The sequence below is a fragment of the Panthera uncia genome, chromosome C2 (assembly GCF_023721935.1).
Source record: "Panthera uncia isolate 11264 chromosome C2, Puncia_PCG_1.0, whole genome shotgun sequence".
Taxonomy (NCBI): Eukaryota; Metazoa; Chordata; class Mammalia; order Carnivora; family Felidae; genus Panthera; species Panthera uncia.
The window spans coordinates 44871989-44895665 of NC_064810.1; the positions used below are offsets into that span (position 1 = coordinate 44871989).

General features: G+C 33.3%; 1 protein-coding gene across 2 annotated transcripts in view; it reads left to right on the forward strand.

Annotated features, from left to right (window-relative positions):
- The window catches only part of ARL6 (ADP ribosylation factor like GTPase 6), a 59867-nt gene that overhangs the window by 6184 nt on the left and 30006 nt on the right, over positions 1-23677 (forward strand). For both annotated transcript variants that reach the window (XR_007457235.1, XM_049628063.1), the window contains exons 3-5: positions 4428-4489; positions 4926-4994; positions 8757-8851. Coding sequence is in view for 1 of the 2 variants with exons in the window: in XM_049628063.1 (XP_049484020.1) it covers positions 4428-4489; positions 4926-4994; positions 8757-8851 (226 nt within the window). In the remaining variant the exon portion in view is untranslated. The remainder of the gene's footprint in view (positions 1-4427; positions 4490-4925; positions 4995-8756; positions 8852-23677) is intronic.

Genomic DNA, 23677 nt, shown 5'->3' on the forward strand with positions numbered 1-23677 from the left:
ATGGCTCTTAGTTTTTAAATTAGCTATGGATTTGTTTTCATAGTTTCTTTTGTCATTTCTAGGGATTTGGGTCAAAAAGAGAAGGAGACAGCATGCTCAGTCTGGATCTTAAAATAATTTTTTTTTTTTTTTTTTTAAAAAGAGAGCACATGAGCAGGGCAGGGGGCAGAGGGAGAGAGAGAGAAAGAAAAAGAGCAAGAGAGAGAATCAAGCAAGCTCCACTCTCAGCATGGAGCCTGATGCAGGGCTCAATCACACAATCCTGGGATCATGACCTGAGCTGAAATCAAGAGTCGGATGCTCAGCCATCTAAGACACCCAGACACCCCTGTGATCTTATAATACCCCCATTTCAGACTGGTTTTGTAACCTGTTAACCCTGCCTAACACACCACATTAGTCAGGAAGAGCCCTTCGGAAAACCTGGGTTCACAACCAGTAACTAAGGTTTTTTAATTAATCTTCCATTGTTTTCCAACATCCCTGTCTCTCTGTTACCTCTGGTGAACTACAAAACTAGCCTAGACTTGCTATACAGCTATTTTAAGGGGATGATCACCTACTTTCTAACACCACTTCCTGAGATTTAATCTTTAGGCAACTACCCTGTCTCCTTGAATAACTGACCTCTAGATCCTAAGAACACAGTAAGTTGCTTTGCTTTTTTTTTTTTTTTTTAATTTGGTGCTAATAGCCAAAAGACCACTTGAAAAAGGCCCCCAATCTCTGTCACACAGGTATAGATGATAACCCTTGTTTCCTCAGTGTCTCTGTACTGAAGAAATCTCTTGTGAGCTTACATCCACTATTAGAAACATTTTTAAAAGTTTATTTATTTATTTTGAGAGAGAAAGAGAGAGAGCATGCCCACACAAGGTGGGGAGGGGCAGAAAGAGAGAGGGAGATAGAGAATATCCAAGCAGGCTCTGGGCTGTCAGAGCAGAACCTGACACAGGGCTCAATCCCACAAACCACAAGAACATGAACTGAGCTGAAATCAGTAGTCAGACACTTAACCGACTGAGCCTCCCAGGTACCTCTAGAAAGATTATTTTTAATGAATTAAGTGAATTATAGAAATCTACAATGCTCTATCAAGAAACTTCTTGCAAAAGAATTTGCAAATCTTATTTTATAGTAACGTCTCTTTTTTTTGTCTGTGGATAGAAGCAGTTTCTAGGTAACTAGATACTTCCCGGCCCCAAAATGGCTTTAAGCTATCTTAATGCTTATTTATTGTCAATGTATTGAGGTTGCTGGTGTTTTCTAAACTGATGAATGGGGGTGGGGAGGCATTTTAACCTGATCACTGGAGAATCTGGTCTTAGCTGTATTTTCTTAGAGATGCACTCTATAAATATCTTTCTTTTCCAATTCCCAACCACCCCCCCTTTCCCAGCATAAATGCCATTATACTACCACATCATCCTGATTTGTATGATTTAAAACAATCTGAAATATCTTGCATGTTTGATTGGTAGCTTGTTTATTAAACGTTTCCTCATAAATTTAAATTCCTTAAGAGCATATATCTCATATTAATCAACACTAAATCCCAAATAATATTGCAAGGTATATAAGTGTATTTTGGGTGAATGGACTGATGGGTTATTTTTCTATTTTCATTTTTGGGCAGGGAATGATGATTGATGGCACCAAGGTTATCATGTTTAGTAGACCAACCAAATAGAATCCTCTCTCAGAAATCCTGTTCTATTCTTGTTAACATTAGTCTATCCTTGGGCTGTGTCAGATAGACTATTCCACTGAGGTGATAATTCCTATACTCTTTGCTTGCTTTGTACCATTCCCTGAGCAAGTTAGAGAATGACCAAATGTATTTGTTCCTAGATAGAGCAGAGGACGATTAATGTTGGAGATCATTCTCTAGAAGAAAATGAATCCTGCTTGAATCTGGAAGCACCAGCTCACATACCTTGTTTTATCCTAATTAATTTGTGGAATTTCTTCTTTCTAATTATCTTACATTGCAACTTTAGAAATGATGGGAAGAAAAGAAAGTTGATTAATTTTATCCCTGTTAATTAAAACAGCAAGTTAAAAGAGAAGATCTGGAAACAAAGAGTTTGTGCAGAAGCTGGGTGATTGTGAAGAGACTAGGCAAATGTTCTAACTACAGTTCAGTGAGGATAGGGCTATTCTTTTGAGGTGTATCTTCTGAGATTTCTTTTTAAAAAAAATTTTTTTTAATGCTTATTTATTTTTGGGAGAGAGACAGAGCACGAGCAGGGGAAGGGTGGAGAGAGAGGAGACATAGAGTCCAAAGCAGGCTCCAGGCTCTCAGCTGTCAGCACAGAGCCTGACATGGAGCTCGAACCCACAAACCATGAGATCATGACCTGAGCCGAAGTCGGACACTTAACTGACTGAGCTGCTCAGGCGCCCCTGAGATTTCTTTAAACATTTAACTTCCTTGCTTTTTTATTACTGTTATATTTTTCCTGATAATAATAGCTGATGATTTTATTATGATTGTGATCAAAATCAAAAACCAAAACAGTGGGTTATTTAGGGACAACAAAAATTAGGAAACTCTTTAATCCAAAGTTTGTTTTGCAGTGAAGAAACCCTAAGATCTGAGGCAGGACTCTGAATCGCAGGAAATGAATTCTAACATAAACAGAAAGATATTTTTGGAAGAATATAGGCAGCTCATAAGAAAGAAAAGCTGAATAAACAAACTTCAGAAAAGCAAAACCGGGCATCTCTAGGGAGGCCTTTTCACTAGCACATTGCTACTAACGTGACTAAGCTCCAGTGACTTTTCAGCTTCTGTCTTTGCATTTGAATTTTAAATTTCCAGAAGCAGACTACCAAATTAAATGTAATGGTGTGAGGCAACAGTTTTCTTTCTACTCCTGCTGTTTTCACACAAAAGCAACATGATGAACTAAAGGGTGATCTTTTTTAAGTTACACTGTGATTGATTGCATGGAGAAAGTTGGAAAGAGACTGAAATCAGTGACTATAATTATATTTGTTGAGTATTTACTATGGGCCTGACACCTTATTGAGTATTTTGCATTCATTAACTAATTTAATTCTCATGATAACTTTACAAGTTACAGATAATAACAGATTTCACATTTGAGAAAACTAAGGTTTGGAGAAGTTAAGTAACTTGTCTAAGATAGCATATTAACAATTAAGAGTAATTACAAGTTTTTTGTAATAAAGCAAAGCAAGAAGTGAGCCTGACAGAGCCTGACATGGGGCTCAATTTCATGAATTGTGAGATCATGACTTGAACCAAAATCAGGAGTCAGATACTCAACCAACTGAGCCACCCAGGCACCCCAGTTTAAGGCACTTTAATTGCCAGTTTAAGTCACTTAATTGACTTTCTAACATGTCTCCTGCTGTACTTTTGCCCCCTTGTATCTCTTCACACAGAATTCCCCACCATGACCTTCGAGGCTCTACCTCTCTTTTTTTTTTTCTTTTAAATTTTTTTTTTTCAACGTTTTTTATTTATTTTTGGGACAGAGAGAGACAGAGCATGAACGGGGGAGGGGCAGAGAGAGAGGGAGACACAGAATCGGAAACAGGCTCCAGGCTCCGAGCCGTCAGCCCAGAGCCCGACGCGGGGCTCGAACTCACGGACCGCGAGATCGTGACCTGGCTGAAGTCGGACGCTTAACCGACTGCGCCACCCAGGCGCCCCTCTCTTTATTACATACAGCTCTCTGCCTTACTCAGTACATTTTAGATATACAGGTCTTATACTTTTCCTCAGTGACAAGTTCCTTCCTGCATTGGGGTCATTGCACTGGCTAATTCCTTTGACTGGAATATTCTTTGCCAAGATCTCGTCATAGCTTTTCTCCTTTTTGATATTTACTCTTGGGTCAGATGTCACCTCCTCAGAGAGGCTCTTCCATGCCCCATACCAACCTCCTCCCCCATTGCCTCCCATCCCCAAATCACCTTTCATTGTACTTATCACTGCCTGAAATCGTGTTCATTTGTAGTTTACTTGGTTATTGCTGTTTACCTTCTTTAGATAATAAGCTCAGTGAGAGCAGGGGCCATGTATATTCACCATCTAGATATGAGAACAGTCCCCTATTGTATATAGAAACTCATTAAGTATGTGGTGAAAGATTACAAAGTCCTGTATGTGAATTTGGAATGACTCATCAAACCGCTTTAAGGCTGTGGTAACTTGCAGCAAGCCACAAAATATGAATTAAGACATACACATTATACAGATTCATATTAGTAAACCTTAAACTTCTGTAAAGCATTCACACACTGTGATCCCACTGTAAAAATTATAATTTTGTTTAATTCTGTCATCTCCTTAGTGAAAAATTTTAGAATTGGATATTGGATATTTTTTTTAACCTGAGGAATAATTCATCTTTGGTAATTGCAAATTTCTAAATTTATCTTTTCTCTTAAAGGCTCAATCTCAAGATATAGTTCCAACCATAGGATTCAGCATAGAGAAATTCAAATCGTCCAGGTAATTCACTTTATTATGCTTGTGACTAAGAAGTTTTGGGTGGAAAAGTGATAATATTAGATCTACCTCATCATTCCTTCTACTTTTAGAAAAATTAATTTGTTGTTTCAGAAATCCATAAGTATTAAAATATTTGTACCACTACCTGTGGATTATTTTTCAGAATTTAGAGTTCAGACAAATTCTGATAATCTCTCTAGCAAGGAAAACATTTTTTATATGTTACTCATTGAAAAATATTTATATTCAAAAATTTATCTTATGGGACTTGTACTTGAAAATTGATTCAAATTGCATATTGTATATCCAAAGGTGGCTTCTTTGAAAAAATTTAAAATTTTAAATAGAAGTGACACCTTAAGTTAGTAATTTATAAGGTAGTCATTGTTTTGTTTGGTGTTTGATTTTGTTTTGTTTTTATTGTCTTTTTCTGTAGTTTGTCTTTTACAGTGTTTGACATGTCAGGTCAAGGAAGATACAGAAATCTCTGGGAGCACTATTATAAGTAAGTATGTTTATGAATGTTAACTAGATGATTATATTTTAATAACAAATAACGATTAACAGATAAATCCAAAAGATTACATGGGCTAGGTTGCAATGTTTATTTTTCATATAATTTAAGCACATTTTCTAATTTAAAAAGGTACATGATCATACTTTATATTATTTTTCAAAGGCTTCAGGCCCTTCATGACTTTGGTTCTTTGCATATGCTGTTCTCTCTGTTTTTAATGCCCTCTTTTATTTTGTTTAAAGTTAATATAGTCATGCTTTAAGGCTAACTCAAAAGTCACCTCCTCTGTGAAATTTCACCATGTTGCCCAGGTATTCTGTCCCCAGCATTCACATAGTACTTTGCCCATTCACACCTCTGTAATCATAATTCTTAGGTCTTAAAGTCCTGTACCATACCTGCCTCCATAGTGAGAGTATGAATTCCTCAAGAGCAGGGATTATTTCTTATTAAGGTTTTTTCTTCAAGGCCAAGTATGATGCTGGACATATACATCAGTACATATTTATTGAATAAATTTAGTTAAAATAATAGTACTAACAGTTGATCCATTTTTCTATAACCAATTCTAAACAAGATATTTTTCAGCATATGCACATCAAGTGCTCACTAATCACTGCAGATTATCAAGTTACTAGGATCCAAATGTATTATATCCTCTCAAGATTTGCATGTGGTATTAAAATGAATTCATTAACTTCTATTATTGCTAGGACTCCTTCATATATAAGCAATGTAAATTACTTTTGGAGTCTGAAATTATAATCAGTATCGTTTGACTAAATGCCCTTTTGTCATTATGAACTCTTGTTTTCAATGGTTATGACATGACTGCCAGATCTGATTTTAATTTTTTTTGATTAATTCTTTCCTGCAAATGTGCGATAAAAAAATACATAGAAAATAGTACTTTAAAAAAAGGAAATGTTTCTCTTTTTTTTTTTTTTTAAGTTTATCAATTTATTTTGAGAGACAGAGACAGCATGAGTGGGGTAGGGGCAGAGAGAGGGAGAGAGAAAATCCCAAGCAGGCTCTGCACTGTCAGCACAGAGCTTGATGTGGGGCTTGAACTCATGAACCGTGTGATCATGACCTGAGCCCAAAACCAAATGTCGGATGCTTAACTTACTGAACCCCCCAGACACTCCAAAAGGAAATGTTTCTTATTTTAATTCCTTTTTCTTCAAAATCTTTTTGGAAGAAGTTAATTATGAACACTATAGATAAATTGTAGGTTGAAAAGTGAATATGGTTACTATGGAGAAGTTTATAATAATAGTAAATTTATATCTTGTATCTCTATATTTTTCTAATTATGAAAGAACAAATTCATTTTAATCTGTTAGACTGAAAGAGGTTAAAAAGATTAAGTGTACTGTTGGCAAAACAAGTCATTCTTATGGTGGGAATGTAACATCTTTTTCAGGGAGATTTACCAGTATCTGTTAAAATGAAAAATGTTCATGCCCTCCAGCCATCATTTTGCTGCTTGAAAAGTATCCTATGACTAACACTGGTGGGCAAAGATATACACTGAAAATTGTGTGTTGAACCCTGTTTATAATGACATATCTCAATTATAAAAAGAAAAATAGTATTCTTAATAAAAATATGTGCTTAGTATATATAGAGAAGAAAAAAAATAGGTGGAATGTACACCTAACCATTAATAGCATTTGTTTTGGGAACAACAAGATTATAAGGGAAGTTTACTTTGTCATTTATATGATTCTATAATATTAATTATTATATAATTTTTGCATCTTATCCTTATAATATGAAAAAGTAATAAAATATAAAATATAAGGAGTGCACTTTTTTTAATATTTGAAAAATATAGAAGAGAATATACAAAAGTTGTTTTCCATAAATCTCACTACTAATAAATTTGCTATTGTTAATCTTTTTTGTATATTTCTTCTTTTTTAAAATATAAAATACACACTTTACATAATTGAGAAAGGAACATTATAAATTGCCATATATAGTTTTTTATCCTGCTTTTTCAGTTAACATTCATGATAAGAATAAATCAGGAAAAACATACAAAGAATATAACTAATGCATGGCTACCTGTTATTTTTTCATATGCTTATGTCTATTTTTTGGTCATTTTTCTATTTTTGGACATAAAGGCTTTCCTCAGTTTTTGAAGATTATAAACAGCCCTTCAGTTAACACATCTTTCTGCATAAATCTTTGTCATAGTCCATGTTTCCTCAGAATAAATTTCAGAAATAAAATTACTGGTTCAAAGTGAACATTTTTAAAGCTCTTGGTAGATCTTTCCAGTCATATCAATTTCTATGGCTACTACTAATAAATGACTGGTGATAATCTGTATTCATTTTTTTTTAATGGTAGAAGAAATAGAACTAGAAAGTTGTTTTATTTTTATATTCGTGTGATTACTAATGATATTGAACTTTAAGATAATAACTTACTACTAGAATAAGTGATTCACAAAAAAAGTATAAATGTCCAGTAAATATATGAAAAGATATTGAACTTCACTAGCAATTAATGAAATACAATGTAAATATGCTTTTAAAATGGCAAAAATGGAAAACTGTTAAGAAGCCATACAGGAAAGGGGTGGGAAAAGTACTGATATTAGTATAAGTATGATGTTGATAAAGCATGTCTGGAATACAATTTGTCAGTGTTTATCTAAAACTTTTAATTTTGTATATATTCCTAGAAATTTTAGTCCTAAGAACAAATCTTAAAGTATCAAAAAATTTAAAAATTGTATTTAGGAGGATGTTTATTCCAAACTTTTTCATAATCATGAAAATTAAGAATAATCTCTAAGTCCAACAATAGAAGTTTGGCACAGTATTTGATGACACCATGCAATGAATGGGTCAGAGGGAATCAGTGACTTTTTTTTAAGGGGCAGTGAGATCTATAGGTGAACCCTTAAGCCAGTTCAGTAGCTGGTTATCAGTAGATGGTTATCAGTTTAAAAAAAATCAAACTGAATAAAATAAAAGCTATTTGTAATTATTTCCAAAAACTTATTTCAAATATAGTTATGTATACTTATGTGTCCTCTTAATGTAAAATGTATTTATCACTATGGTTAAGGTAAAAAATACTGGTATAGTGTTTCATGTTTCATACAAAGGTAGCTCAAACAAGAGGCGCCTGGGTGGCTCAGTCAGATAAGTGTCCAACTCTTGATTTTGGCTCAGGTCATGATCTCATGGTTTGTGAGTTTGAGCCCCGCATCAGACTCTGCACTGATGTGTGGAGCGTGTTTGGGATTCTCTCCCTCTCATTCTGTACCTCCCCTGTTCATGCTCTTTCTCTCTCTCTCAAAATTAAAAAAGCTCAAACCATACTGCAGAAAAAGATCACGGAAATGTTTATATATCAGAAAGTCAGGATGTAAAACAGCAAGATTCCATTTAAATACAAATGTAGATATTCATATGTGAGTATACACAAAGAAAATGTCAAAAATGATTTACACCAAAGTATTAATAATGATTGTATCTGTGTAATAGAATTATGATTTTACTTGTGATTTTTAAAAATTATGAAATAACAAGTCATTAAATTTACCATATTATCAACCGAGAACAAATTACTTTACATAAAATATGACTAATGATAATATATTAATCACTCATATAAACTAATAAATAAAGAGATAATACACAGGTTAGGAAATGCAGATGAATACTAAATATGGAAAAATGTATGAGTTTATCGTTAATTTTTCTCATTTTTTATGTTACACAGAGAAGGACAAGCCATTATTTTTGTCATTGATAGTAGTGATAGATTAAGAATGGTTGTGGCCAAAGAAGAACTTGATACTCTTCTGAATCATCCAGGTATGTTTGTGTGTTTGTGGCATCTGTGCTTGAGGGTCTGTTTACATGAGATGTTTTATTCTTTAGTGTTGGCAGAAAGTGTTACTGGTGTTATGTAATTATCTCTATTTTAAAATTTTTGAATTTTTTTTGAAATATAATCAATACAGTTTTATATTAGTTTCAGGTGTACAATACAATGATTCAACAATTCTAACAGTAATGAGTATATTACTCCCCTTTATTTTCAATTTTAAAATATAGTAATTATGCAGAACTCATATCTTTACCTGTAGCACATTATATATGTTTTTTTATTTTATTTTTTTAAATTTTCACGTGTTTTACTTTTGCATGTACTTTTTAAAATTTTTATTTAAATCCAAGTCAGTTAACATATAATGTGATAATGGTTTCAGGAGTAGAATTTCGTGTTTCATCACTTACATATAACACCCAATGCTCACCCAACAAGTGCCTTTCTTAATGCCCATCACTGTTTGACCCATCTCCCACCCAAAGCCCCTCCAGCAACCCTCAGCTTGTTCTTTATTTAACAGTCTCTTCTGGCTTGCCTGCTTGTCTGTTTTTTATCTTATTTTTCCTTTTCCCCTATGTTCATCTGTTTTGTTCCTTAATTCCACATATGGGTAAAATTATATGGTATTTACCTTTCTCTGACTTATTTTACTTAGCATAATACATTCTACTTACATGTCGTTGGAAATGACAAGATTTCATTCTTTTTGATTGCCGAGTAATACTCCATTGTGTGTGTATGTGTGTATATGTGTGTATATATATACGTATATATATATATATATATATATACGTATATATATATATATATATATATACATACATACCACATCTTCTTTATCCATTTGTCAGTCAGTGGACATTTGGGATCTTTCCATAATTGGGCTATTGTTGATAGCGCTGCTGTAAACATTGGGGTGCATGTGCCAATTTGAATCAGCATTTTTGTATCCTATGGATAAATACCTAGAAGTGCAATTGCTGGGTCATAGGGTAGTTCTATTTTCAATTTTTTGAGGAATCTCCGTACTGTTTTCCAGAGTGGCTGCACCAGTTTGCATTCCTACCAGCGGTGCAAAAGGGTTCCTCTTTCTCCACATCCTCACCAACATCTGTTGTTTCCTCAGTTGTTAGCTTTACCCTTTCTGATAGGTTTGAAGTTGTATCTCATTGTTGTTTTGATTTGTAATTCTCTTATGATGAGTGATGTTGAGCATCTTTTCATGTGTTTGTTAGCTATCTGGATGTCTTCTTTGGGAAAGTGTCTGTTCATGTCTTTTATTCATTTCTTCACTGGATTATTTGTTTTTTGGGTGTTGAGTTTGATAAGTTCTTTGTAGATTTTGGATACTAACCCTTTATCTGATATGTCATTTGCAAATATCTTCTCCCTGGTTGCCTTCTAGTTTTGTTGATTTTTTCCTTTGCTGTGCAGAAGCTTTTTATCTTGATGTTCATGTTTGCTTTTGTTTCCCTTGCCTCCAGAGACATGTCTAGTAAGAAGCTGCTGAGATCAAGGTCAAAGAGGTTGCTGTCTGTGTTCTTCTCTAGTATTTTGATGGTTTCTTGTCTTACATTTAGGTCTTTTACCCATTTTGAGGTTATTTTTGTGTATGGTATAAGAAAGTAGTCTAGGTTCATTCTTCTGCACATCGCTGTCCAGTTTTCCCAACACCATTTGCTGCCTTTATTCCATTGGATATTCTTTCCTGCTTTGTTGAAGATGAGTTGGCCATATGTTTATGGGTCCATTTCTGGTTTCTCTGTTCTGTTCCATGAATCTATATGTCTACTTTTGTGCCAGTACCATACTGTCTTGATTACAGCTTTGTAATACAGCTTGAAGTCCAGAATTGTGATGCTTCCAGCTTTGGTTTTCTTTTTCAGAATTGCCATGGCTATTCAGGGTCTTTTCTGGTTCCATACAAATTTTAGAATTGTTTGTTCTAGCTCTGTGAAGAATGAAATTTCAAAGGTTTTGCAGTGTTTTCCAGGTTGCCCCAAAATAAAAATACCCTTTTTTTTGGTTGCATAAAAAGAATAGGTGTCAGTAGCCAAAAATATAGATTGATAAAGAAGAAAGGAGGAAGTAAAATTCCATGTATTTCACCATGTATTTAAAATTATTTTGGTTATGGGGTGCCTAGGTGGCTCAATCGGTTAATGGCCAACTCGATTTCGGGTCAGGTCATGATCTCACGGTTTGGGAGTTCAAGCCCCACGTGGAGATCTGCACTTACAGTGAGGAGCCTGCTTCGGATCTGTCTCCCTCTCTTTGTCGTTCCCCCACTTGCAAGCACATGCTCGCCCTTTCTCTCTCTCTCTCTCTCTCTCTCTCTCAAAAATAAACATTAAAAATAATAAAATAAACAATAAAAATTATTTTGGTTGCCATTTTTTCATACATGTATGTATATATAGGTATGTGCAATCACAGCATTTCATATATATTTTTTCTGAGAAATATTTTGAAATAGATCTTTTATGTTTTTAAACTCTAAATGCCAGCCTCTATCCCCTTTTAAGATACCAGTATTAACAATTTGGTATTTTTTTTCTCATTGTTATTTATTAAAATCAGATCATATTCTCTATACTCTTCTGATCTGTCTATTCTCAGATAACACTGAATGATGGAAATCCTTTCAAGTCAAATTGCATATATGTAATTAGTCTTTTTAACGGTGCCTAATATGCCATACTATGAGTGTACCACATTTATTCTATCATTTACCAATTGATGGATATTCTTTTTTTTTCTCCACAGTACAATTCTCCAGTAAGTATTGTGGAACTCTGCATTAATAGCTTTACTCCTGCAAAAAGATTTTAAGTGGTCTTTGTGCTATGACTTTTAGGAAGAGGTGGTGGTTTAAAAGAAGTGTAGATTTAGTAGGAATAGAATGGGAAGAGTGTGGGGCTTTCTAATAATTCTTCCTGCTCAACAACAATCACTGGTATTTTTATCAGACAACCTAAGCTTATTCAAATATTTGGGGTAATAATTATCTAGCTCGTACTTTTTATGTGACTTTTTCACTTTTAAAAACTTAGCAATCTTTTATCAGGGTTATCTGCTTTTCTCCATTGTATATTCTTGCCTCCTTTGTTGTAGATGAATTGACTATATAAGCATGGATTTATTTCTGGACTCTCTATTCTATTTCATTGATCTATGTATCTATTTTTCTTTTACCAGTATGATACTGTTTTGATTACTGTAGCTTTGTAATATAGCTTCAAATCTGGGATTGTGATACTTCCAGATTAGTTCTTCTTTCTCAAGATTGCCTTGGCTATTTGGGGCCTTTTGTGGTTCCATACAAATTTTAGAATTATTTGTTCTATTTCAGTGAATAATACTATTGGTATTTTGATGGCGATTGCATTAAATCTGTAGATTGCTTTGAGTAGAGTGGACATTTTAACAATATTAATTCTATCCATGATCATAGTATATCTTTCCATTTGTTTGTGTTGTCTTAAATTTCTTTCATCAGAGTCTTACAGATTTCAGAGTGTAAGTTTCACCTCCTTGGTTAAGGATTTTGTATATTAAAATGCAATATGTGTTACAGATTTTTGTGTATATATATAACAAATATATAGCAAAATTTTGTATATTAATTTTGCCTCCTGCAACTTTACTGAATTCATTTATTGGTTTCCAACAGTTTTTGATGGAGCTTTTGGGTTTACCATATATAGTATGTCATTTGCAAATAGTTAGTGACAGTTTAACTTTTCCCTGCCAGTTTGGATACCTTTTATTTCTTTTTGTTGTCTAATTGCTGTGGCTAGGACTCACAATACTATGCTGAATCAAAGTGGCAAGAGTAGACATCATTGTCTTGTTTTTAATTTTAAAGGAAAGATGTTCAGTTTTTCACCATTGAATATGATATTAGCTGTAGGTTTTTCATGTGACCTTAGTATGTTTAGGTGTTCTCCCTCTAAACCCACTTTGTTGAGGGTTTTTATCATAAATGGATGTTGTATTTTATCAAATGCTTTTCTCCATCTATTAAGACGATCATATGGTTTGTATCCTTCATTTTGTTAATGGGGTATATCACACTGATTTATTTGCTAATATTGAAACATCCTTATGTCCTTGGAATAAACCCAACTGGATTATGGTGTATTATCCTTTGTTGAGTTTGATTGTCTACATTTTCTTGAGGATTTTTGCCTCTGTGTTCATCAAAGATAGTGGCCTGTAATTTTTTTTTTAGAGTGTCTTTCTCTGGTTTGGGTATTAGAATAATGCTGGCCTTATAGCATGAATTTGGAAGGTTTCCTTCCTCTTCTACTATTTGGAATAGTTTGAGAAGAATAGATATTAACTCTTCTTTAAATGTTGATAGAATTCACCTGTGAAGCCCATTGGTCTCGGACTTTTGTTTATTGGTAGTCTTTTGATTTTTTTTTTTTATTCAGTTTTGTTACAAGCAATCAGTCTGTTCAGATTTTCTATTTCTTCCTGATTCAGTCTGGAAAGATTATATGTTTATAGGAAATTAATCCATTTATTCCAGGTTGTCTAATTTGTTGGCATATAATTTTTCATAGCAGTCTCATAATCCTTGACATTTTTGTGGTGTCTGTTCTTCTCTAATTTCTGATTGTACTTATTTGGGTCCTTTCTGTCTTTTTGTTTCTTGATGAGTTTGGCTAAAGATTTATCAGTTTTGTTTATCTTGGTTTCATGATCTTTTGTGTTGGTTTTTTAGTCTCTATTTCATTTATTTCTACCCAGAACTTTATTTCCTCCTTTTAGTAACTTGGGGCTTTTTTTGTTGTTCTTTTTCTATTTCTTTTAGATAAAGGCTCAGATTGTTTGAGATTTTTTGTTTGTTTGTTTCTTGATGTAGGCCTGTATTGCTATAAACTTACCTCAGAACTCCTTTTGCTGGCTTGGGCTCCTGGGTGGCTTAGTTGGTTAAGCATCTGACTCTTGATCTCAGTTTAGGTCATGATTTCACGGTTAATGGGATTGAGCCTCGAATCAGGCTGTGTGCTGACAGTGTGGAACCTGCTTGCAATTCTCTCTTTCCCTCTCTCTCTGCCCCTTCCCTGCTCTTTCTCTCTCAAAATAGATAAACATTAAAAAAAATTGCTTTTGCTGTTTCCCTAAGATTTTGAAGCATTGTGTTTTCATTTTTGTCTGTAGGTATTTTTTATTATTTCCTTTTTTATTTCTTCATTGACCCATTCATTGGTTGTTTAGCCTCCATGTATTTGTGTTTTTTTCTGTCCTTTTTCTTGTAGTTGATTTCTCGTTTCATACCAATGTGGTCATAAAAGATATAATATGAGTATTCTTAAATTTATTGAGACTTATTTTGTGACCTAACATGTTCTGTTTTGGAGAATATTCCAGGTCTACTTGAAAAGAATGTGTATTCTGCTGTTTGAGGATGGAATATTCTGTATATATCTGTTAAATCCATCTGTTTAATGTGTTGTTCAGTGCCACTGAACAAAGTTCCTTATTGGCTTTCTGTCTAAATGATCTTTCCATTGATGTAAATGGGATCTTAAAGTCCCCTACTATTATTATATTACTGTCAATTTCTCCCCTTTATATTTATTAATATTTACTTTGTATATTTAGATGCTTCTGTGTTGGGTGCATAGATATTTACACTTGTTATATCCTCTTATTGGATTGATTTCCTTATCTTATTTATTGCTTTTCTATGTATTTTGTTATAATCTTTGGTTTAATGTCTGTTTTATCTGGGGCCACCTGGCTGCCTCTGTGAGTAAAGTATGCGACTCTTGATCTAATGGTTATAAGTTCAGACTGTACACCCACGTTGGGTATAGAGATTACTTAAAGATAAAAAATATTTAAAAAATGAAAAATAAAAATAAATAAAATAATATTTATTTTGTCTGACATAAGCGCTGCTACCCCAGCTTTCTTTTGCTTCTATTTGCATGGGAAATCTTTTTCCATACCCTCATTTTCGGTTTGTATGTGTCTTTAGATTCTGAAGTAATCTCTTGTAGGCAGTGTATAGATGGGTCTTGTTTTTTTTTTTATCCATTCAGTCACCCTGTATATGAACTTTTTAAAATTGATGTATAAGTTGTGTATAGTCAAATGCTTAGATCTTGATTATATAGTTCACTAATTTTGACTAATGCATACACTCATGTAACTACACTGCCTATCAAGAAACATTTTCATCACCCCAGTAAGTTCTTTCACACTCCTTCCCAGTCAATACTCCTCACCTCATACCAGAGAACTTCTAATCTGATTTCTGTCGCCAGATTAATTTTGTCTATTCTACAGTTTCATGTAAATGGGGGAGGGGGAACACATACATTTTTGTGCATAAGTTTTTTTATTTGGCATAATGTTGTGGAGAATCATCTATATTGTTTTATATATCACTTGTTTATTCCTATTTATTGCTATGTAACATTCTGTTGTGTAAATATCCAACAGTTTGTTTATCCAGTATCCTGTTGATTGACATCTAGACTGTTTCTAGGTTAGGGCTATTATGAATAAATCCAATATGAACATTCTTATAAAAGACTTTTTTGTAGACATGCTTTCATTTCTCTTTGAAAAATTCCTAGGAATAATACTGCTGAGTCATAGGATAGACATATGGATCAGATTTAAAGTAACTGCCCTTTGATTTTTCAAAGTGGTCATACTATTTTACATTCTTAACAACATATATGAGAGTTCCAGTTTCTTTACATCCTCTCCAATGATTGATGTTATAATATATTTTTTTCACTTTAGCCTTTCAACAAGGTGTGTAATAGGATCTCATTTGCTTTTAATTTCTATTTTACTGATGATTAAAAATGTTGATCACTTTTGCATATTTTATTAACCATTCTTGTACATTCGCTTGTAAAATTTCTTTTTAAAAATATTTATTTATTTTGATAGAGAGTGTGTGCAAGTGGGGGAGGGGCAGAGAGAGAGGGAGAGAGAATCCCAAGCAGGCTCCACACTGTCAGCGCAGAGCCCAGTGTGGGGCTTGATCTTACGAACCATGAGATCATGACCTGAGCTGAAATCAAGAGCCTGATGCTTAACTGACTGAGTCACCCAGGCACCCCTCTCTTGTAAAATGATCTTTTTAAATCTTTTGCCCATGTGTTTAATTTGGTTGTTTGTCTTAGTATTGAATTTTAACATTTCTTTATAAATTCTAAATAGAATACCTTTGTCAAATATATGTGTTTTGAAGATTTCTTACCAGTCTGTGGCTCACCTGTTTATTTTTTTCACATTATTTTTTTTTTTAAGTTTATCTAGAGGTGGGGGGCAGAGAGAGAGGAAGAGAGAGAGAATCCTGAGCAAGCTCTACACTGCCAGCACAGAGCCCAATGCAGGGCCAGTTTCACACTGTGAGATCAGGACCTGAGCCAAAATCAATCAAGAGTTGGGCACTCAACCAACTAAGCCACCCAGGTGTCCCATTTTCACAGTATCTTTTAATGAACATATTATCTAATCTTGGTGAAGTCTAATTTATCAATTTTTTCAATTTTTATTTTTAATTTCAGTTTTAGTTAACATACAGTACAATATTGGTTTCAGGAGTAGAATTCAGTGATTCATCACTTATATTCAACACCCAGTGCTCATCACAAGTGCCTTCCTTAATACCCATCACCCATCTAGCCTATCTCCCACTCACCTCCCTCCATCAACCTTCATTTTTTCCTTTTAATACAAGCTTTTTATGTCCTCTCTAAGAAATCTGTGCCTACTGACTTAAGATTACTAACATGTTCTCCTATGCTTTCTTCTAGTAGCTTCATAGTTTCTGTTTTTATGTTTAGGCCTGAGACCCATCTTGAATTAATTTTTGCATTTTTTTTTACAGATATCCAATTATCCCAAAATACATTTGTTGGGGAAAAATTTTTTTCGCTGAATTACTTGTCCAAATCATTTGACTTTCATGCTTATTGAATATAATTTGTGTATACGTGTGTGTCTATTTCTGGACTCTGTATTCTGTTCCCCTGATCCCTTTTATGTGCTTTTGCATTGTCTTTATTACCATAGATGTATAATAAATCTTGAAGTCAGGATAAATCCTCTAATCCTGGTCTACTTCTTCAAGATGATTTTAGTAGTTTTAGGTGTTCTATATTTTTAAATGATGTTTAAAATCAGCTTATTAATTTTGTAAAACTGTGCTGGGATTTTATTTTGATCATATTTGGAGATAGTTGAGATCTTAACATTAGACTTAACATTGAATGTTCCAACTCATGGACATGGTATGTCACTTCATGTATTTATCCTTTTCTCAATTTCTCTATCTTTTATAGTTTTCTATGTAGGTCTTACACATCATTCATTCAACTTATCCATAAGTTTTTTTTTTTTTATTTTCAAAGCTATTGTAAATAGTTTATTTTATTTCATATTCTAATGGTTCATTGCTAGTATGTGAAAATATTGATTTATATTATGGGAGGTTGTTAAATATACTTATTCTAGTAATTTTTCTCTAGATTTCTTAGAATTTTCTATGTATGAAGTTAACAACAAAAATTCTTCTTCCTTTTTAGTCTTTATGCCTTTTATTCTTTTTCTTGTCTTATTGCACTGGCTAGGACCTTCAGTACAATGTTGAATAGAAATGGTTAAGTCTTGGGGCGCCTGGGTGGCTCAGTTAGTTGAGCATCCGACTTCAGCTCAGGTCATGATCTCGTGGTTCATGAGTTCAGCCCCGCGTCAGGCTCTGTGCTGACATCTCAGAGCTGTCAGCACAGCGCTGTGCAAGATTCTGTGTCTTGCTCTCTCTCTGCTCCTCCCCTGCTCATGTTCTGTCTCTCTGTGTCTCAAAAATAAATAAAACATTAAAAAAAAATTTAAAAAAAAATGGTTAAGTCTTACCTTTTTCCTACTTTCTTCCTGCCCTAAATCCTGGTGTTTGCCACTCTTCCTTACTAATAAATGCCCTTTGTGACTACCCCCCCCCCAAATAGGGCACTTTCACCTGCATTAAAAACCTGGTCAGGTGGATATCCTTCTCCTCAATGATTTCCTTAATGGCATCTGGAGACTGTCTGCTACCTTTTGGTTGGCAGAAGCTACTTCTCCTGTTATCTTGATACTTTTTAAGCCAAATCTCTTTCTAAAATTATCAGGCCATCTTTTACTTTAAAAAGAATTTTTAATGTTTTTATTTATTTTTGACAGAGAGAGATAGGAAGAGAGAGAGCAAGAGAGAGAGCAAGCATGAGTGGGGGAGGGGCAGAGAGAGAGGGAGACACAGAATTTGAAGCAGGCTCCAGGCTCTGAGCTGTCAGCACAGAGCCTGATGCAGGGCTTGAACTCATGGACTGCGAGATCATGACCTCAGCTGAAGTCAGACACTCAACCAACTGAGCCACCCAGGAGCCCCATCAGACTATCTTTTATTAGCACTAAATCCTCCACTTTCCTTTTGCTTTATGTTCACATAATAACTTCACTTTTTCTTGAATCATGTTAGAGTCTATAGGGATGCCTTTCTTATAGCAATCCTGCACTCACATAAAAGCTACATTTTCAATACAAGATGAAAAGGTATTTCATGAAATGTGCAAGGTTTTCATGCCTGCTGGCATAACTGCAGCAATGGCTTCATGAATTTCCTTTTCTTTTTTTTTATGTTGGTCCTTATAGTGGAATCATTTACCTTGAAATGTCAGGCATCCACAGATTCAGACCTCAATCTATGGTACATATCAAGCAATTCAACTTTTTCTTGTAACGTCATAACTTTTCTTTGCTTCTTTCATTTCCAGGATGACTGGTGGGACTTTGTATGGGTGCCATATAATTCAAGGTTTACAGTATTGCACAAACTAAGGTGAAAAAATATGTGAGAACTGTAAGAGATAACTTTTACTGTGATACACGATTTACTGGAGAGAAGAATTCACATAGAGATGATTAGGGTCAAATAGCATTTTAAACAGATACTTTCAACACTTAAGCTCACTGCAACAGGTGCAGGAGATGACTTTGAAATTATCTCAGTGGTACAGTATGTGTTGCAGTTAATTTTATGCAGTTATGAATTAATACTGCATCTTTACATTTGTTTGCATATCTCTTAACTGAATGCTGCCATGTTTGGTCTATGTACATGTAAATTTTGATGAATTTTAACTTTTTATAATAGATTTGTATATCTTTTATGATATTAAATGATAAATTCATCTTGTATCTATATGTATCTTATGCATTCATGAGATACCTAACCTTTTCTTAATTTTTCTTCTATGTTTCTGGGCTACATGATTTGTTTACAGATTTTTGCAAATTGTTGGTGAATCTCCAAAAAATTTTCAATATATTTATTGAAAAAAAAAAAAGGCATGTATAAGTGGACCTGCATAGTTCAAGCTCATGTTATTCACTAACTTTGTCATTCATCCATTGATAGACACTTATGTTGTTTCTGTGTCTTACTCCCATTCTTTGCATCCAACATTTTATCATTAAGTATGCTGCTCAGTAGGGTTTGCTTATATCTTTCCTTATTAGGTCAAGGAAATTTTCTGTTATTCCTAATTTTCCAAAAGGTTCCATCGTAAACTCAAGTCATAGTTTACCAAATGCTTTTTCTACATCTATTGCAATGATAGTATGATTCACATATATTAAACCAAACTTACGTTTCTGGATTAAACCTCATTTGACTATTGATTATTAACCTCTTTATATATCATTGAATTGGATTTGCTGACACTTTGCTAAAGAGTTTTGTTTTTGTGCTCATGAGGTTTTTTGGTTTATACCTTTCTTAAAATGCTCTAGTCATCAAGGTTATAGAGGCCTCATAAAATGGGTTAGAAAGTATTTACTCTTTCTCTTTTTATTTTATTTTTTGGGTTGCATAGAGTTGGTATTATTTCTTCCCTAAGTGTTAGATAGAATATACCAATGAAGTCATCTGGGTTGGGATTTTGTGTGTGTGCAAGGAGTGTCAGGGAGTAGGGAGACTATGAATTATGAGTTAAATTTCCTAAAATGATATAAGTCTGTTAAAGTTTTGTATTTCTCCTTGGGTCACTTTTGGTAATTTATGACCGTATTTTTAAATTTATCTCCATTGTCAGGTTTACTGGCATAAAACTGTTTATAATATCCTCTCACTATCCTTTTAATGTCTATAAGATCTATGTATCTTCCTTCATTTCTGATATTGATAATTTATGTTTCCTCAGTTTTTTCTTGCTCAATCTTTTAAACAGTGTATTGATTATATTAACTTTTTAAGAACTCTAGCTTTGTTAATTTCCTCTGATGGTTTGTCTTTTTAAAATTTTTGTTAATTTTTGTTCTTTGTTTTATTATGAAAATTCTATACTTACATTGTATTTCAGTGTTTATTACCTTTTTCAGTTGGAAACAATTTTTTTAAGTTTATGTATTTATTTTGAAAGAAAGAGAAAGCAGGTGAGGGACAGAGAGAGAGAGAGAGAGAGAGAATCTAAAGCTGAGTCAGGTCTGCCCAGAGCCTGATTCAGGGCTCGAACCCACAAACTGTGAGATCATGACCTGAGCCAAAACCAAGAGTTGGATGCTCAATAGACTGAGCCAGCCAGGCATCCCTACATGTCACAAATTTTGATATGTTTGTTTTATTATTTAAAGTATTTTCTAATTTACCTTGTGAATTCTTTTTTGACCCTTAGATTATTTATTATATTTAATATAATATAAATATATAAATATAAATTATATTTAATATATAAATATAAATATAAATTATATTTAATATATAAATATATATTAAAATATATAAATATAATAATATAATATAATATATATATTATAATAATATAATATATAATATATATATTAACATTACATGTATAATATATATATTACCATTACATATATAATAATATATGGTATATATTTATAATATATAATATAAATATAAAATATATAAATATATAAATATAAATTATATTTAATTTCCCAAATATTTGAGAATTTTCGAGGTTTCTTTTTGTTATTGATTTCTAACTTAATTCCATTTGATGGAATAACATATTCTGTATGATTTCATCCTTAGGAATATATGGCCCAACGTATATGGTCTAGCTTGGTGACTCTTCCATCTGCAATTAAGTAAAATATGTATTTTGCTGTTGTTGGGTGAAGGGTCTGTAAATGTCAGTTGATAGATAGTGTTCACATCTTATACATTCTTAGTGATCTTTTTTGTCTATTCTATCAATTTCTGAGAGAGGGGCCTTGAAGTATCCACCTATGATTGTGGATTTCTTTATATTTCCCTTTAATACTGTCAAAGTTTGCATTATATATTTGGAAGCTTATTTATTAGATACATATGCATTTAATATTGTTTTGTCCTCTTGAGTAAACGATCAACACTTTTATAATTTTTAAATGCCTGCATTTTTCAGAGAGAGAGGGGCAAACTAAGAAACAGACTCTTAACTATAAAGAACAAACTGATAGTTACCAGAAGGGAGGTAGGGGGGATGGGTTAAATAAGTGATAAGGATTAAGGAGTGTACTTGTGATGAGAACCAGGTGATGTATGAAGTGTGGTATCACTGTATTGTACACCTGAAACTGATATTTCACTGTATATTAATTAACAAACTTAAAAACTTAAAAAACACTGACATAAAGCAAACTGCACGGAGAACAACAATAACCAAAAAATGCGGTCTTTTTCTTTAATACCCTTCATCTTGAACACTACTTTTTCTTTTTTTTTTTTTTAATCTTTTTTTTTAACATTTATTTATTTTTGAGACAGAGAGAGACTGAGCATGAACGGGGGAGGGTCAGAGAGAGGGAGACACAGAATCTGAAACAGGCTCCAGGCTCTGAGCTGTCAGCACAGAGGCCAACGCGGGGCTTGAACTCACAGACCCCGAGATCATGACCTGAGCCAAAGTCGGCCGCTTAACCGACTGAGCCACCCAGGTGCGCCGAACACTACTTTTTCTGATAGTAGGGTAGCCATGTGCGTTTTCTTACATTTACATGTGTGCATAATGTTTTTCTATCCTTTTCCTCCCAGCTTGTTTGTGTCCTTATGTTCCAAGTGTGTTTCTTGTAAACATCATATAGATATGTCTAACTTCTTTTTATCCATTCTGACATTCTCTGTTCCAGGGTAAATTCTAGCTGGACTAAATATTTAAATGTAAAAATCACAACATTACAGCAGTAGAAGAAACTATGGGAGAAGTATGGGAGAAGTTTAAAATAATTACAGGGCAAAAAAAAATAAATAAATAAATAAAATAAAATAATAAAATAAAATAAAATAAAATAAAATAAAATAAAATAAAATAAAGTAAAATAAAATTACAGGGCAAGAGGAGACCTTTCTAACTATAACACAGAACCCAGAATCCTAAAAGAAAAGATTGATGAATTTTACTATTTAAAAAGTTTTGACTTAGAAGAAACCATGAGAAGTCAAAGGCAAATGTCAAGCAAGGGGAAATATTTGCAGTTTATATCATAGCTAGAGGACTTTTTCTCTTACTACTTGTTGTGTTCCTACAAATCAATAAGAAAATAAAAACTTACTAGAAAAATGGGGAAAGGATAGGGTAAGATAGTTCATAAAAGACGAAATAGAAATCTCCTTTGAATATATAGAAAAATTCTTGACCTTTCTCAAAACAAAGTAAACATATTCTGGTAGTACTTTTTACCTATCCCCTGTCATATAGAAAAGATCAACAAGTTTGATAACACTCTTGTGGCAAGGGCACTGGAAACATTAATTCTTATCCATTGTTGTTGAAGTATACATTGATACAATTTTTAAGGGAAAGCCTTTCAGTAATCACTGTCAAAATAGCAATTTACATATCCTTTCACCAGCAACTCTACTTCTCATATTTAACCTATAAACATGCTGGCTCATGTGCAAAATTTGCTGTGTACACTTTTATTCATTTCAGCATTGTTTATAGTTTTAAAAATTGGCAACAACACATCTATCTCACTGGGAACAGATTATACAAATTATGGCACATAGTACTAACAGACAGTATTCTGCAACTGTTAAAATAGTGAAGAAACTGCTCATTATGTACTGATATGGGATGGTCTTCAAGATATGAAATTAAGTGAAAATCAAAATATATAAAACTGAATAGTCTGCTACTATCTGTATAAAGAATAATGTATAATAATTGTTTGCAAATATTTCTAAAAAGATGCCAAGAAATAGGTAATATGGGTTAACTCTTCTAGAGAGGACAAGTGGATAGCCTGGGACAGGTGGGAGGGAGATTCTTTTGCTGTATACCATGTTGTGTCTTCTGAATTTTGAACTATTTAAAGGTGTTATCTATTCAAAACTGAAAATATTTCCAAAATTGTAACAAGGTAAAAAAATATCTTGTTAAAATATCCAGCTTGTTATCTGAAAACTGTGACTAAAATCTAAAATCAAGATCTAGTTTATCTTCTACTTCATTGAAGTTTGCCTCCTTTCTACTGACAATAAAAACGAAATATTTAATCCCTTTGCAGGTGCTGCTCAGTAGCTGCTTAACGAGCCCCAACTCCCACCTCACTCATCTTTGTTTTAAAGCTCCAACCAAAAGGCAGATAGTCTTAAGAAGAAAGGGTTTTTGTTTGTTTGTTTGTTTGTTTGTTTGTTTTTAATTCTCCTATCATTCAAATACATGCCTGACAGTACATGTCTTCAAATGTTTGTGTATGTTCGATATAGAAAGAAGAGGTTGGAAAACAGTTTTAGTGAATTTTAGTTTTAAGAATTTGGGGGGAAGGACCAAAAAGCT